The sequence below is a fragment of the Chlorocebus sabaeus genome, chromosome X (assembly GCF_047675955.1).
Source record: "Chlorocebus sabaeus isolate Y175 chromosome X, mChlSab1.0.hap1, whole genome shotgun sequence".
In the NCBI taxonomy this organism is placed as follows: Eukaryota; Metazoa; Chordata; class Mammalia; order Primates; family Cercopithecidae; genus Chlorocebus; species Chlorocebus sabaeus.
This window is the reverse complement of record NC_132933.1, coordinates 69,031,239-69,048,750: the sequence shown is the minus strand read 5'-3', so window position 1 is coordinate 69,048,750 and position 17,512 is coordinate 69,031,239. Positions and strand designations below refer to the sequence as shown.

The following is a 17,512-nucleotide window of genomic DNA, read 5'->3' as shown; positions in this document are numbered from 1 at the left end:
AAGAAAGAAAGAAAGAAAGAAAGAAAGAAAGAAAGAAAGAAAGAAAGAAAGAAAGAAAGGAAGAAAGGAAGGAAGGAAGGAAGGAAGGAAGGAAGGAAGGAAGGAAGGAAGGAAGGAAGGAAGGAAGGAAGGAAAGAAAGGAAAGACAGGAAAAACAGGAAAGAAAACAAAGAAAACAAAGAAAAAAGGAGAAAACTTAAGGCCAATATCCCTGAGGAACATCACTGCAAAAATTCTCAATAACAGACTGTCAAATCAAATCCAGCAGCACATCAAAAAGCTTATCCACCATGATCAATGTCCATCAATGACAGACTGGATAAAGACAATGTGGTACATATACACCATGGAATACTATGCAGCCATAAAAATAATTGAGATGATGTCCTTCCTTTGCAGGACATGATGGAGCTAGAAGCCATTATTCTCACCAAACTAATGCAGGAACAGAAAACTAAACATTGCTTGTTCTCACTTGTAAGTGGGAGATGAACAATGAGAACACATTCACACAGGGAGGGGGAGAACACATACTGGGGTCTATCTGGAGGGGGCGGAGGGAAGGAGAGCATCACGTGCATGTTGGGCTTAACACCTAGTTGATGGGTTGGTAGGTACAGCAAACCACCATAGGACATGTTCACTTGTGTAACGAATCTGCACATCCTGCACATGTATCCTGGAACTAAAATAAAATAAACATTTTAAAAGAGCATTACATAATGGTAAGGGGTTCCATTCAACAAGAAGACCTAAATATCATATATAGTCTGGTAGCATAATGCCTCCAGTTTTGTTCTTTTTGCTTAGGATCGTCTTGACTATTCGGATTTTTTTTTGTTCCATATGGATCTTAAAATAATTTATAAATTCTGTGAAGAATGTCAGTGGTAATTTAATGGGAATATATATATATATACACCCAACACAGGAGTACTCAGATTCATAAAGCAACCTTTTAGAGACCTACAAAGAGACTTAGACTCCCATAATATAATTGAGGAAGACTTCAACACTCCACTGACAGTATTAGACAGATCTCTGAGTCAGGAAATGAACAAAGATATTTAGGACACGAAGTCAGCATTGGACCTAATGGATCTCACAGACCTCAACGGAACTCTCCAACCAAAGACAACAGAATATACATGCTTCTAATTGCAACATGGCATATTTTGTAAAATTGGCCACACGATTAGACATAAAATAATCTTCAGCAATGCAAAAGAACCAAAATTATACCAAAAACACTCTCAGACCACAGCATAATAAAATATAGACGTCAAGACTGAAAAATAGCTCAAAGCCATGCAATTACATTGAAATAAAACTACATGCTCCTGAATGAATTTTGGGTAAATAACGAAATTAAGACAGAAATAAATAAATGTTAGAGACAGAGCTAAAGCAATGTTATGAGGCAAATTTATAGCACTAAACACCCACATTAAAAAGTGAAAAAAGGGCCGGACGTGGTGGCTCACGCCTGTAATCCCAGCACTTTGGGAGGCCAAGGTGGATGGATCACGAGGTCAGGAGATCAGGCTCATCCTGGCTAACATGGTGAAACCCCGTCTCTACTAAAAAAAAATACAAAAAAATTAGCTGGGCGTGGTGGTGGGCGCCTGTAGTCCCAGCTACTCGGGAGGCTGAGGCAGGAGAATGGCGTGAACCTGGGAGGCGGAACTTGCCGTGAACCGAGATCGCACCACTGCACTCCAGCCCGGGCAACAGAGTGAGACTCCATTTCAAAAACAAGTGAAAAAAGGTATCAAATTAATAGTCTATTATCACAAGTGAAAGAATTGGAGAAGCAAGAGCAAACAAAACCCAAAGCTAGCAGAAGACAAGAAATAGCCAAACTCATGGCTGAACTGAAGGAAACTGAGACGTGAAAAAACATTGAAAAGATCAATAAATCCAAAAGTTTTTTCAAAAAATTAATAAGATAGGCTGCTATCTAGACTAATAAAGAAGAAAAAAGATGAGATCCAAGTAAACACAACTAAAATGACAAAGGAGATAGTACCACTAACTCCACAGAGAAAAAAGTAAAAATCAGAAACTAGTATGAACACCTCTATGCATACAAACTAGAAAACGTGAAAGAGATGGATAAATTCCTGGACACATACATCCTCCCAAGACTACCTAAACCAGAAAAATATTGATTCCTATAACAGTCCAATAACAAGTTCTGAAATTGAGTCTGTAATAAATAGCCTATCAACCAAAAAAACAAAAACAAAAACAAAAACATAAAAGCTCAGGACCCGATGTATTCACAGCCATATTTGACCAGATATACAAAGAATAGCTGGAACCATTCCTACTGAAAGTATTCTAAAAAAATTGAGGAGGAGGGACTTTTCCTCAACTCATTCTGTAAGGCCAGGATCATCCTGATACCAAAACCTGAAAGAGACACAACAGAAAGAGAAAACTTCAGGCCAATGTTCTTGATGAGCATTGATGCAAACATTAAAAAACAAAACAAAACAAAAAAAAACTTGCAAACTAAATCTAGCAGCATGTCAAAAAATCTAGTCCATCATGATTAAGTAGACTTCATCCCTGGTATGTAAGGTTGGTTCAATATATGCAAATTAACAAATGTGACTCATCACATAAACAGAACTAAAGACAAAAACCACATGATTATCTCAATAGATGAACAAAAGGCTATCAATAAAATTTAACACCCCTTCATGTTAAAAGCTCTCAATAAACTAGGTATTGAAGGAACATACCTCAAAATAATAAGAGTCGTCTATGACAAACACATAGCCAACATCATACTGAATAGGGAATAGCTGGAAGCTTTCTCTTTGAAAGCCAGCATAAGACGAGGATTCCTTCTCTCAATGCTCATATTCAACATAGTATTGGATGTCCTGGCCAGGGAAATCAGACAAGAGAAATAAATGAAAGCAACAAATTGAAATAGAGGAAGTAAACTATTCCTATTTGCAGCTGACATGATTCTATACCTAGAAAACTCTGTAGTCTCAGCCCAAAAGATCCTTAAGCTGATAAACAACTTCAGAAAAATTTCAGGACACAAAATCAATATGCAAAAATGACTAGCATTTCTATCAACCAATAACAGTCAAGCTAAGAGCCAAATCAGAAAAGTAATACAATTCACAATTGCCAGAAAAAGAATAAAATACATAGGCCTACAACTAATCAGGGAGGTTAAAAAGCTCTACCATGAGAATTACAAACACTGATCAAAGAAATCAGAGATAACACAAACAAGTGGAAAACACTCTATACTCATGAATAAGAAGAATCAATATTATTAAAACAGCCATACTGTCCATAGCAATTTACAAATTCAATGCTATTTCTATCAAACTACCAATGACATTCTTCATAAAACCAGAAAAAAACTATTTAAATTTTATATAAAACCAAATATAAAGCCCAAATACCCAAGGCAATCCTAAGCAAAAAACACAAACAAAAAACGCTCCCCCCCCCACACGTGTGTGTGTGTGCGCGCACATGCACGTGCATACACATACACACACACCCACACACACAAACCCAAAGCTGGAGACATAATGTTAGCCAACTTTAAACTATACTACAGGACTACAGTAACCAAAATACAAAACAGTATGGTACTAATACAAAACAGATACACAGATATATGGAACAGATAGAGAGTTCAGCAATAAGGCCACACACATGCAACCATCTGAGCTTCCGTAAAGCTAACAAAAACCAGCAATTGAGAAAGGACGCCCTATTCAATAAATAGTTCTGAGATAACTGACTAGACATATACAGAAAATTGGAACTACACCTCTTTCTTACACCATATAAAAAATCAACTCAAGATGAATTAAAGCTTTCAATGTGAAACTCAAAATTATAAAAACCCTGAAATGCAACCTAGGCGATATCATTTTGGTTTTAGTAACTGGCAAAGATTTCATGACAAACACGCCAAAAGCAATCACAACAAAAGCAAAAACTGATGAATGAGAACTATTAGGTTGGTGCAGAAGTAATTGTGGTTTTTGCCCTTTAAAGTAATGACAAAAATCACAATTACTTTTGTAATAATTAAACTAAATAGCTTCTGCATAGCAAAATAGACTACCAACAGGGTAAACAGACAACCTTAAGAATAGGAGAAAATGTTTGCAATGTATGGACAAAAGTCTAATATGCGGCATCTAAAAGGAACTTCAACAAATGTACAAGAAAAAAAAACTAATAACCCCATTTAAAATTGGGCAAAGGACATAAACAGACAGTTCTTAAAAGAAGACATACAGACGGCCAACAAGCATATGAAAAACTCAACATCATTGATCATTAGAGAAAGGCAAACCAAAATCAAAGTAAGATACCATCTCACACTGGTGAGAATGGCTATTATTAAAAAGCCAAAAAATAACAGATGCTGATGAGGTTGTGAAGAAAAGGAAAAGGTTATATACACTGTTGGTGGGAGTGTAAATTACTTCAACCATTGTGGAAAGCAGTGTGGCAATTCCTTAAAAAGCTAAAAACAGAACTAGCATTCAACCCAGCAATGGTTTTATACCCATTACTGGATATATAAATCATTCTATCACAGGAATATAAATCATTCTATCACAAATACATGTGCAGCACTATTCACATTGGCAAAAACATGGAATCAATCTAGATGTCCATCAATGGTAGACTGCATAAAGAAAATATTGTACATATACAGCATGGAATACTACGCAACCATAAAAATGGAATCAGATCATGTCTTTTGTGGGAACACGAATGGAGCTGCAGGCCATTATCCTTAGCAAACTAACAAAGAAACAGAAAACCAAATACTGCATGTTATCTCTTATAAATGGGAACTAAATGATAACATGAAAACAGAGGGGATCAAAGACTCTGGGGCCTATTAGCGTGTGGAGGGTGGGAAGAGAGAGAGGATTAAAAAAAAAATAACTATTGGGTACTACACTTAGTATCTGGGTGATAAAATAATCTGTATAGCATACCCCTGTGACACGAGTTTACCTGTGTAGCAAACCTGTGTGTGTACCCATGAACCTAAGATGAAAGTAAACAAACAAACAAACATGTGTTTATTTTATCTTAATTTTTAAAGGATATTTGTGCTGAAAATCTTGAGTTGGGAGTTATTTTCTTTTATAACTTTAACTATGTAGTTACACTGTTGGCTTATATCACTAATTTTCTCCTTTATATCAAGAGATAGGTTACCATCACCTACATATATAAGGAGCATGTACACATCCACTTATAAAACAAATAATAACTAAGATTACACTTAGAAAATGAAGAAAACTGCTCAGAAGTTTAACTATGTTTCAATTTCCAATAATTTGAGACAAATATTTTCTATATAAAGCAGGCATTTCATAATATTTGGCTAAATTATCCCTTTTCTCACTGGTTGTTTGTTGCCTTTTCTAGTGATATCCCAAGTGAGATGTATGTGCAAGACAACTGAAGTGTAGAAATAATATATTAAAACTTGAATTTACATGTTTCACTTCATATTTTGAAATGTCTTATTTTAATATATAATATATAATAAATAATTTATAATATATACCATTACAATAGACTATGAACTATTCACACACATATTAAGTTGATGTGTTTAAAATTGTTTACTAATAAAATGTTTGAAAAATGAAGTTTAGAAAATGCTACTTTAGACTGTGGGAAGAAAGTAAAAATCAATGCAGGTATAGTCTTTTTCTTAGAGTATAAAAGCAGTGATCAAGTCAGCATGGCCGACTACTAAACTGCTAAATTTCTAGGGATACATGTCGTAACATCTTCTAGCTACTCTATTGAATGAAGGGGTTTCACTACAGACAAATAGGGGGTCATTGATCAGTTACCTTTGGAAAAACCAAAAGCACAAACTTGAACTATTTCAGAAATCTATAAAGTTTTCTTTTTCAAAACAATTCAGAGCAGTAGTTCTTAAACAGAGCTGAGTATCAAAATCATCTAAGACAGTTTTAAATACAGACTTTATTGACTCAACCCAGAAATTTTGATTCATGGTTGTGAGAGCAGTTCTCAGATGTGTTTATGTTTTTAAAACTTCTGAATTAATTTTGATGTTTACCTCCAGTTACGAATTACTGGACTAGATATTTTATTGCTCAGTGTCTCCAAAGTTCTTTCTAAATAAGTATGTCAGTTGTTATTTAATGATGAGTGTGTGTCAGGTTTTGTGCTGGGCACTAGAGCTTTACTTTAGAAAATGAAAATAGATTTGCATCATATATAAATACATTTTATCGACAAAGGGCTAATATCCAGAACCTACAAAGAACTCAAACAAATTTACAACAAAAAAAAACAAACAACCCCATCAAAAAGTGCGCAAAGGATATGAACAGACATTTCTCAACAGAAGACATTCATACAGCCAACAGACACATGAAAAAATGCTCATCATCACTGACCATCAGAGAAATGCAAATCAAAACCACAATGAGATACCATCTCACACCAGTTAGAATGGCAATCATTAAAAAGTCAGGAAACAACAGGTGCTGGAGAGGATGTGGAAAAATAGGAACACTTTTACACTGTTGGTGGGATTGTAAACTAGTTCAACCACTGTGGAAAACAATGTGGTGATTCCTCAAGGATCTAGAACTAGAAATACCATATGACCCAGCGTTAAGGATTATAAATCATGCTGCTATAAAGACACATGCACACATATGTTTATTGTGACACTATTCACAATAGCAAAGACTTGGAATCAACCCAAATGTCCACCAGTGACAGACTGGATTAAGAAAATGTGTCACATACACACCATGGAATACTATGCAGCCATAAGAAAGATGAGTTCGTGTCCTTTGTAGGGACATGGATGCAGCTGGAAACCATCATTCTCAGCAAACTATCGCAAGAACAGAAAACCAAACACCGCATGTTCTCACTCATAGGTAGGAACTAAACAATGAGATCACTTGGACATGGGAAGGGGAACATCACACACTGGGGCCTATTATGGGAGGGGGGAGGGGAAAGGGATGGCATTGGGAGTTATACCTGATGTAAATGACGAGTTGATGGGTGCTGACAACTTGATGGGTGCAGCACACCAACATGGCACATGTATACGTATGTAACAAACCTGCACATTGTGCACATGTACCCTAGAACTTAAAGTATAATAATGAAAAAATAAGTAAATAAAAATATAGAACACTAAAAAGAAAATAAATAAAATAAAAAAATACATTTTATCATTTTGACTTATTTTTGTTTTGTGTTTTAATATCTGATGATTTAGGTAAGTCAAAAAAGTAAAGCCCTAAGGCAGGGGTGTGCAATCATTCAGCTTCCCTGGACCATATTAGAAGAAGAATTCTCTTGGGCCACACATATAATACACTAACACTAATGATAGCTGATCAGCTAAAAAAACAAATAGCAAAAAAAAAAAAAAAAAAAAAAAAAAAAAAAAAAAAAAAAACTCATAATGTTTTAAGAAAGTTTACAAATTTGTGCTGAGTTTCATTCAAACCCCTTCTGGGCCACATGTGGCCTGCGGGCCATGGGTTGGACAAGCTTACTGGGACATGCGTTTATATAAGCACAACCTCAGCTGTAGAAATGGTTGAATTCACCATTCTAGCTAATAAGGAAGTAACACTTTCAAAACACACTATGCCATTTTTATTTTTGGTAGACAATACTGATTAGTACCAAATCAAATGGGCACCTTCCAAATGGAGAATATCGTGGATCAATTATCCCTGTGTGGAGAGACAATTCAAAATCCAGGTCAACACTTATATGTGCCCCCATAACACATGATTAGTGATTTGATGTAATTTGTGAAAACATTAAAATGTGAGTTTACTTCAGAACTTTTTCAGTGAACTAAGAAAATTCTGACTTAGAATTTTTTACCAGAGAGTATTTTGAGGCTGAACTCGTTCAATTTACTTATTTGTTATTAAGTAACAGATTACTTAATTAAGTTAGTATTTTTATTTCAAGTTTTTAAGTGTCTGGTAAAAATACAATTGATTTTGAATAGAGAGACTAATATGGATTAAAAGTAGACATTGTTAAATAATGGAGATAAGAGAATGAATACAAGTTTTTGAAGTGTTGTGATTGAAGAATTTGTTATAATAATGAGTGGCAATAAGACAGTTCCAAATCACTGCTTAAACATAGCATTGGGCTTTGTTTCTTAGAAATAAAGGATAGTTTACTTAAAAATGTATTATTTATTGTCCATAATACAGATTTAATTAAAGCATTTTCTTCTTTTAATAGACTAGAAGTAAACATCAGAACATATGACAATTCCATTCCAAGTAAGAATTTAGTTAATGAAGTTTAATTTTTCTTAGATTGGAAAATAATTTTAGGAACTAATGACTAGTGTATTCCAGTAAATGTGATAAAGCAGAAACTGCTATGAATTTTTGTAAAAATTTTATAAAAGCATGTATGTGTGATATTTGTATGTGTATGTTAGTTGGTGTATACATGTGTGTATATTTCTGGCCTTGATGTAGATTTGCACTCACTGGTTTTGAAGAAAGATTTATTTAGTTTGCTCTCCTTCATAATACAAACCAACTTTACTTGTGTAAGATTCCCTTGTTTTTAGAATTCATAATTACAGTAAAGAGGGCAAATATAGTCAGAGAGATGTAAATAGTTAATTAACAGCCCATTTGTTAAACAGCTGCAACTTTAGGAACGTTTACTTTAATATACTGAGCTGAAATCTGCCTGCACTGCTACAACTATTACCTATTGGTTCTAGCCCACTCCTCAGGATACGTATAAAAGAAGTCTATAACATTGTGATTAAGAGCATGGGCTCTGGGCCCAAAGCACCTAGGTTCAAATCAACTCTGCTACTTACTAGCTTTACTATTTGGAGCAATTAATTTAACCTCTCCCCATCTCTGTGCTTTATTTTTCCACATCTGTAAAATGGAGACAATTATATTATCTAATTCAAAGCATTGTTTAAAGATTAAACAAGTTTACTAAAATGCTTAGAACACAGTCTGGCACATAGTAAACACTACACGAGTGTTAGTGGTTGCAGTTATGCTATTATTACTATGACGACTTTTCACCAATATAGCAGCTCTTTAAAACTCTAAATATAGTAACCATATCTCTGATTAGTCTCTCCGTCCCCAAGAGAGCTATGTTGAGTTTCGTTACCAGTTCCACTTTTGACATAGTTTTCAGATAGTTTGATCTTCCTGATCACACTATTCTGGTTGTCCTCAAGTATGTATGTCCTTCTTTAAATAGAATCTCCAGAATGGAATGCAGTATTTCCACCTAGGGCCCTAATTCCTGCAGTTTGGGATGCCATTGAGGTCAAAGACGTGCTAAAAGAAACACTCAGATGTAACCAATCAAGACTTTTACTGACTGTTGTCAACATCGTGCTAGTTATTATGAAGACTATAGAAGAAGTTTTATTGTCTGCAATCTAACTAAAGTGACATAAAGAAAAAAAAGCCAGGACAGAGGAGATGATGTAGATATTTTCAAGGAAACAGTAAATCTCTATTTTCTATTCCTACTGTCTGATTCTATTATTTTACCATCATGATTTCAGTATCTGTGAAAATTAGTTTAATGTAGAAAATAAAATTACAAATTTCATTTTTAATAAAATTCAATGATAAATAAGAAAAATAGTTTTTATTTTCTCTGATTGCTATGCAAATAAACTAGGAACTCTGAGAAAAAAATCTATATTTTAATTAATAACTTAGTTTAATTTAAATAATATATTTCTTATTCAAGAATATTTCAGGTCTGTGGAACATCTGACATTAACTCCAAGTTGTTTATTATCCTTTCTCATTTAGTCAGTGAATCAAGCAGAAAATCATGGAATCAAAAACACTTTGCTTTGACATTTCCCAAACCACCCCAGAGAGGTACAAATGATAAATCAAGACCTTTGAAATCACAAATAACAGTTACTGTAAGTATAGAAAAAGTCATTTTTAAAAACAAAATCTAAGTTGGTAAAGCATATATAAATATAAGACCTTTGTAACTTGACTTTTACTACCTGTTGGAAGATTTTTTTTTAATTTGTAATTTTCTGTACAACAGACTGCCCCTACTGCTTTAGATTAAGCTCATATTTCTACATAATTATCCACATCAAAGACATTATCTAAGCAAGCTGGAGAACCTAATACTGCACCTGGCAAGTTCTATCAGGCATGTTTACCAACTGCAAAAAGCAGTTAAAATTTATATATTAGAGCAGAAACTGATCTTGATGAGGTTTCAAGGTCTCCTTATTTTACAAAATATGAAATTCAGGAGACTCGATATTAAGAGATTCAAGTTTTCTACTGTTTCTCTAAAGTGGAGTTAATCCTATCAATTAGCAAAAGGAAAAACAAGCATGTATAGATCACCTATTATGATATCAAACAATTTTAAAGCATCTCCCAGAGCGAAGTTACAGTCAATGCATTTATTCGAGGGTAATTTATTATATCTGTAGTGATCCAACTTTCATGCTTCTCTTCAGGTTATCTTTTAATTCCATATTACCATTTGCTTGTTGGCACCTCTACTGAACAGTTGAGGGAAAATAAGAAGCAATTCTAAAATCAGTCTTTACGGTTATTTATGACAACTAACTAGATTTGGCAAATATTTGGGTGAGAGTTGAAAATAAATTACACCACTGCTGCACAAGTTAATGTGAATCAAGCATCTGTTTATTTCATTCAGTTTATGTCTTTGTTTCTTTTTTTTTGTGCAGTGCAGTTGGGGTCACAGAATCTCAATTTTACAAGGCACTTTAAAAGCAGGAGTAGAAATTAAGCTAGGGTTTTACAACTATTACAGGAACTGTCATGACAAACTTCAAGTGGATCAGTTTATTTCTGATTTAACTTGGGAATAGACAGTGTTCAGTTTTTTCCAAAAGATTCTCCCCATATAGAATTCCCAAAAGTCTACTGTTGGTTTTTGAGGACAAGTCCTGGAATGTCATAGATCACTATGGGCCTGCTCTAATATCAATAAGAATCATTAATGGAATCATAAAGTTCCCACTAAAGTCATTTTATTTCCAAAGCGGAGTTATCTCTCTCTTTCTGTCTCTCTCTTTCACACACACGCGCGCACACACACACACACACACATACACAACCTTGAAAGAGAGAAAAAAAAAACCTAAGTTTAAATAGATGGTTAGTAAAAATATAAACTTTTTATGTTTCAATATAGAAAGATATAACTCATTCACAAATGTGTATTATTATTCTAACCAGTCTTTTCAGAGGCATGACCAAAGAAAACTAGAGGAAGGCCAGAAACCAGCTCATGTATGGATAAGGCATTCTTTAAGAAAAATTTTGCAACGACCACCTATTTACACAGCTGCCAGGGAACAGACTCCATTCAGACATCTTTATATTTCCAAAACCCATCTTAAAAAAGCAGAATATAAGAACTCCAAACATGATAAAAGAGGAGCACCTTTGAAGAAAGATTCCAAGAAAAAAGGAGGCTCATATGCAACAAATCCAGAATCCAAGCAAACAGCAGAAGATGAGAAAACTAAAAGACAAAACAAGGCAGATAAAACTCCCTTAAAATCATCACATGAAAATGAACCATCTAAGAAGTCAAAACCCAATTCAGAAACAAATCCAGAATCCCAAAATTCTAAGACAGTCTCAAAAAATTATTCACAAAAAGATAAGAAAGATTCAAAGAATTCCAAGAAGACGATCACTAAATTCATGTATACAAAGAACAATCCAAAGAAAGATTTGAAGAGGTCAAGGACTAGTAATGATGCCATATCAGAGATTTGCTCAGAAAATAGTTTAAATGCTGATTTCCTCATGTTAGTGAGAGAGTCTGATTATGAATTCATAAATTTTGATACATGCTTAAGGAATTATTCACAGAATAATTCAAAGAAGCCTGCAAAGAAGGACACAAAAAAGAGTGCAAAGAAAAGCTCTGATGCTGAATCTGAAGACTCAAAGGATGCTAAGAAAGATTCAAAGAAAGAAAAGAAAAATGCCAAGAAAGATGACAAGAAAAAGGATGTAAAGAAGGACACAGAGTCTACTGATGCTGAATCTGGAGACTCAAAGGATGCAAGGAAAGATACAAAGAAGGATAAGAAAAATTTAAAGAAAGATGACAAGAAAAAGGACACAAAGAATTACCCAGAGTCTACTGATACTGAATCAGGAGACTCAAAGGATGCAAACGAAGATTCAAGAAAGTCGAAGAAGGCTTCAAAGAAAGATGACAAGAAAAAGGATGCGAAGAAAAGTACAGTCTCTACTGATTCTGAATCTGAATTGGAGTCTAAGAAAAGTCAGAAAGATGAAAAAAAGGATAAAAAAGGTTCAAAGACAGATAATAAAAAGTCTGTCAAGAGTGATGAAGAATCTACTGATGCTGACTCTGAACCAAAAAGAGATTCAAAAAAGGGTAAAAAGGATGAAAAGAAGGGGAGAAAAGATTCAAAGAAAGATGACAGAAAGAAGGATGCAAAGAAAAATGCGGAATCTACTGAAACTGAATCTGATTTGGAGTTAAAGAAAGAAAAGAAAGACTCAAAGAAGGAAAGGAAAGGTTCAAAGAAAGATGTCAAGAAGGATGCAAGGAAGGACACAGAATCTTCTGATGCTGAATTTGATGAATCTTCCAAGACAGGCTTTAAAACATCTACACAAATCAAAAGTTCAGATACTGAATCTGAAGAGGCACTATATAAACCTGGGGCTAAGAAGAAAATTGATGAATTGTATGGCATATCTGCAAATTCAAAGCTGGAAGGACTGGAATTAAGGAGAGGATTCAGAATGTCATCCAAAAAGACTACATTCAAGGAAAAAGGGGAAAAGGCAAGTATAGGTAGAGTTCCTCCATCAAGAGAAAGACCACCACTCCCTGCTTGTGAGCCTTCTCTACCATCACCAAAAGTCAAACGTCTTTGTCGGTGCAAGATGCCTCCTCCACCTCCAAAACCAAGATATGCTCCTTTGGTAAGTTTACTATTGTTTTATTTTTAGGCTAAAATGGATATAAAATGAAAGACATTTTTAAAGTCTGAATTTCTGTTTTCTCCAAATAATAGTTATCTTTTACTAGAATATTGACAACTTTTTAACTCAAAGGTAAGAAAAATAAAGAGTACCTCACAAGGATGCAGAATATCGCAAAAAAGTTATAAATTTAAGAGAATAGAAATTATTTTGACTAGAGAAGAGAGAAATGACTTGTGATTTAAGAAAACATGTGAAGTTATGTATAAAAAAGGTCATTTTGCAAAAAAAAGAAAGTGGTTAAGTTTTATGCTTGGAAAAGAACAAAAATGAAAATTGACTAAAACTTCTACAGGGGCAGATTTAAGCGAGATATAAAGACATTTCCTGAGAAGTTGATGAATACAGTAAAAGCTAGATTAACCAAAATGCATACGTAGCAGGTAGAATACATGCCAAGATTCACCTGTGCAAAAAAAAAAAATAAATTATTTAATCCATATCTCAAGTGCAGTTTTTATGAGCCCTCGTTATTACTGATATCAGGAAACAAAAGTTAACTTTTCAGAAATAAATTTATCTTCTCTAATTTATAAGTCTCATGTTAACTTTGTCTATTTGGAGGTAAATACTCTGCCAACTTAAAGCTAATACTTCTCTCATCCAGGAGACTTTCCCTTCAATCCCTTCCCCGAATAGTCTGATTGTAAGGGAAAGTTTAAATAGACATCTTACATTAGACAGAGGAGTTCTGGATTAGTGCTCACACTGCTGATAAAGATATACCTGAGACTGAGCAATTTACAAAAGAAAAAGGTTTAATTGGACTCACAGTTCCATGTGTCTGGGGAGGCCTCACAATCATGGCAGAAGGCACGGAGGAGCAAGTCACATCTTACTTGGATGACAGCAGGCAAAGAGAGCTTGTGCAGAGAAGCTCATGTTTTTAAAACCATCAGATCTTTTGAGAATCTTCACTATCACAAGAACAGTATAGGAAAGACCCACCTCCATAATTCAATCACTTTCCACTGGGCTCCTCCCACAACATGTGTGAATTGTGGAGGTTACAATTCAAGATGAGATTTGGGTGGAGACACAGCCAAACCATATCAAGTCCCTATTCCACATGTTTCCTCCCTTTCTGTCTCTACAATTTTTGGTTGGGAGTAACTAATTTACATGATTTCTGGGCATCAACCTTTGTTTCTTATGCTTGCATGGTATTCATTGTTTATTCTAAGCATGGTAGGGCTGCTGCCCTCTGACCTGTTAAACTCAGGGCATCTGTAGATATGGCTAGTTCTTGACCCTAAGCTTCTCATTTTCATTAATTTCCTCCTGCGTTTCTTCTCATTTCTCCTCCTTGTCACCTTCTTGTTCTTCTAACTCAGGAAATTTATATTTCCTCTTTTAGGCTCAGAGAGATCTATTTTATCTTATATTCCAAATATTTTCTATCTTTGGTTTATAATAAAACTTTACATACATACATCAATTTACTCCTTATATATTAATATTTTTTGGAAGATAAAAACACCTTGTATCACTCTCAGAAAGCCTGGGTTTCAAGTCTAGCTTTCTCCTAGAAGACCCCAAAACTCTGCTTTGAGACTCAGAGTTGATTAATGACCCCCTTGCTCTAGGTGATATCTTCTCTCTCTACCAGATTGAGTTAATGAATGGCTAGCCGCTAGTGTGACATTACTTACAAGAAATAAAAGTACACTGGGGAATAATTTTTAAGATAAATAAGAAGAAAGACTCTCAAATAGCTAGGCTCTTTTCCACAGGCAGTTTTTAGGAAAAGTAAGTAACATATAAGAAAAAAATTGAGTACAAGGATTAATTTTAATTTTAAAAAACATCTTTCAGGATATGTTCTAGGCTTGTACAATTCATGCCAAGTCTCTTTAATAAACTTCCATATGCATTCTCACCATTCAGTTAGGCTTTTCTATCTCTACTACTCCACTGAAACTTTTCCTTTAAAGATTACCAAATACCTTCTTGTGGCCATGTCTACAGGCTTTTCCTCCCTCTTCAGGTTTTTTCCTAATTCAACAGCATTTAAACTAACCTCTCTGTCTGGAAATACTTGCATTACTTCACTTCTATGACTCTGTGCTCTCCTGTTTTTATTTCTACATGTGGTAGCTTTTAACCACCTTTATTGTATCCTTCTCTGCCTCATTATTAAAAATTGGAATGATCCTTTCTTTGTTCTGGACACTCTCTATTTACAATACTCCCTTTGTGAGTTTATAGTGTTGAATGGTTTTAAATATTATCTATGTATTGATGATTACAAAATTAATATCTCCAGTTATGACCTTCCCATTGAGCTCCAAAATCTCTCCAGCCACTTACTTGAAATCTCCACTATAGTATCTACTGGGCATCTCAAACTGAAAATGTTTAAATAATACTTTTAACCCCACACTAAGTTCTATTCCTCCCTTAGCCTTTTTCATCTTATCAGATGGCACCATCATCCAGCCAGTTGATTTTTTAAGCCTGGACATAATATCTTTCTCACTTCTTTTTCTCACTCTCCACAGGTAATCAATCAGCAAGACTTGTTTACTCTACCTCCAAAATATATCCTGAATGAGTCCACTTTCCTTATCTCCATTACTACCACCTTCATTGCTCCAATCATCACCATCATTAGCATCTAGCTATCCATTAACTGATTATGTTGCCCAGGTTGGTCTTGAACTCCTGTGCTCAAGCAATCTTCCAGCCTTGTCTTCCCAAAGTGCTGAGATTGTAGGTGTAAGCCACCATGTCTGGCAGAATAAAATTTCTTACTCTAGCTTTCAGTGTCTACAATCTTTAGCCCCTACCCATTTTTCTCCATAATCATGTAGCACTTTTTGTTTTTTCTCTTGTCATCTAACCAAACTGGAATTCTTTTTGTTTCTTATAAACACCAAGATTGTTTTCTTGCTAAGCCTTTTCATGTGCTGTTTCCATTGATTGGAATGTTCCTCCCACAGATCTTTGCATGTCTATTCTTTTTCATTATTTAATTTTTCAGCTTAAGTGTTCTCTTTAGAGAAGCCTTCCCTGACTACATTACTTTATGTTACCCTCTCCTCCACCACTATCCAGTCACCCTCCAAACACTGCGTCATATATTATTTGGCTTCATTGAATTTATCTTTATATAAAATTATATTTTATTCTTTTGTTTGTTAATTATATTGGTCATCAGAATTCAGGTTCTATGCAGGCAGTGAATCTTGCCTGTTTTTTCATATAGCCTGCATAGAACCTGAATTCTGATATATAATATATATTTGGTATATATGTAAATATAATATATATAATAATTATAATTATTATAATACTATATATATATATACACACACACACACAGATTCAAAAACAGCACCTATGTTATATTTAGTTGGTTGAGAATTTAGTCCCTCTAAAGAGCTACATATCACAGTAGTCGAGATTCGGATATCCCTTTTTCCAAGCATTTTTGCTCTAGATATGTCATTAAAACAAGTAGTTTTTTAAGTTGGGGGAGTCACAAAAATGCACTTTACATTCTAATTGGATGTCTGGAAGAGAATACCTATGTATCCTGCTCAATTGTGTATGGGGAACTTATGAACAAACTTTGTTACTGAATCTTATGGAGTTTTCTCCTTTGTTTGTTTGTTTGTTTTCTAATATGGGCTTGAAGAATGATGGCTTTTCTCCTTTTCTCCTCTCCTGGAGTCCTAGTGATTCTCACAGCAGCACATAAGCACATAAGAACCACATAAGTAGTGCTGTGTTTCAGGGTCAGCACTGTTTACACTCCTGGATTAAGATTATTTACATTTTATATTATGTTTATAAATCTTAGCAATATTCTCAAACATAAGTGAAGAATTCTTTATATTCCAGCTGCAAAGGTAGAAAAGTAGGGTGTTATGTTTAGGGTGTTTTGATTTCCATTCTGTATGTGTATATATAATCTTTAACAAAAATACAAATACAAAAACAGAAACAATATAAAATATGTAAAGAAAAGCTAATCATTTAGATCCTTATGTCCACTTTCTGATGCCATATCTCCCTACTTTCTCATCTTCTTAAGGTGAACAATGTTAGCAGCCTGGGATCCATTTTTCTCTCTTACACCATTTCCTTGTATAAGCAAATGTAAGGAGGGAGAGAGAGAGAGAGAGAGACAATTACGTAATTTGTTTTGACCAAAATACAATCATGCACATGTAGTAAAGTACAACTTATTTTCTCACTTGACAATACCATGGTCATCCATATAAGTCATTAGACATACATCTAATGTTATTGTTCTTATTTCCAACTTGCTTATGAAAACACACACAGAATTTTATCTGTCAATTCCACACATTCTGATTTTGTTTTCTGTCCATCTTTTAAGTTTTTTATTTTTGCTTATCTCTCTACTCATTCCCACTTTCACCCCTCACTTTTTT

General features: G+C 34.4%; 1 protein-coding gene across 2 annotated transcripts in view; it reads left to right on the top strand.

Annotated features, from left to right (window-relative positions):
* Positions 1–17,512, top strand: part of CYLC1 (cylicin 1) — a 42,049-nt gene that overhangs the window by 17,459 nt on the left and 7,078 nt on the right. The window contains exons 2-4 of one of the 2 annotated variants that reach the window (XM_037989455.2): positions 8,302–8,342; positions 9,876–9,994; positions 11,319–13,049. In XM_037989455.2, the coding sequence (XP_037845383.2) occupies positions 8,302–8,342; positions 9,876–9,994; positions 11,319–13,049 (1,891 nt within the window). The remainder of the gene's footprint in view (positions 1–8,301; positions 8,343–9,875; positions 9,995–11,318; positions 13,050–17,512) is intronic. The other variant, XM_037989456.2, reaches the window with a different exon arrangement.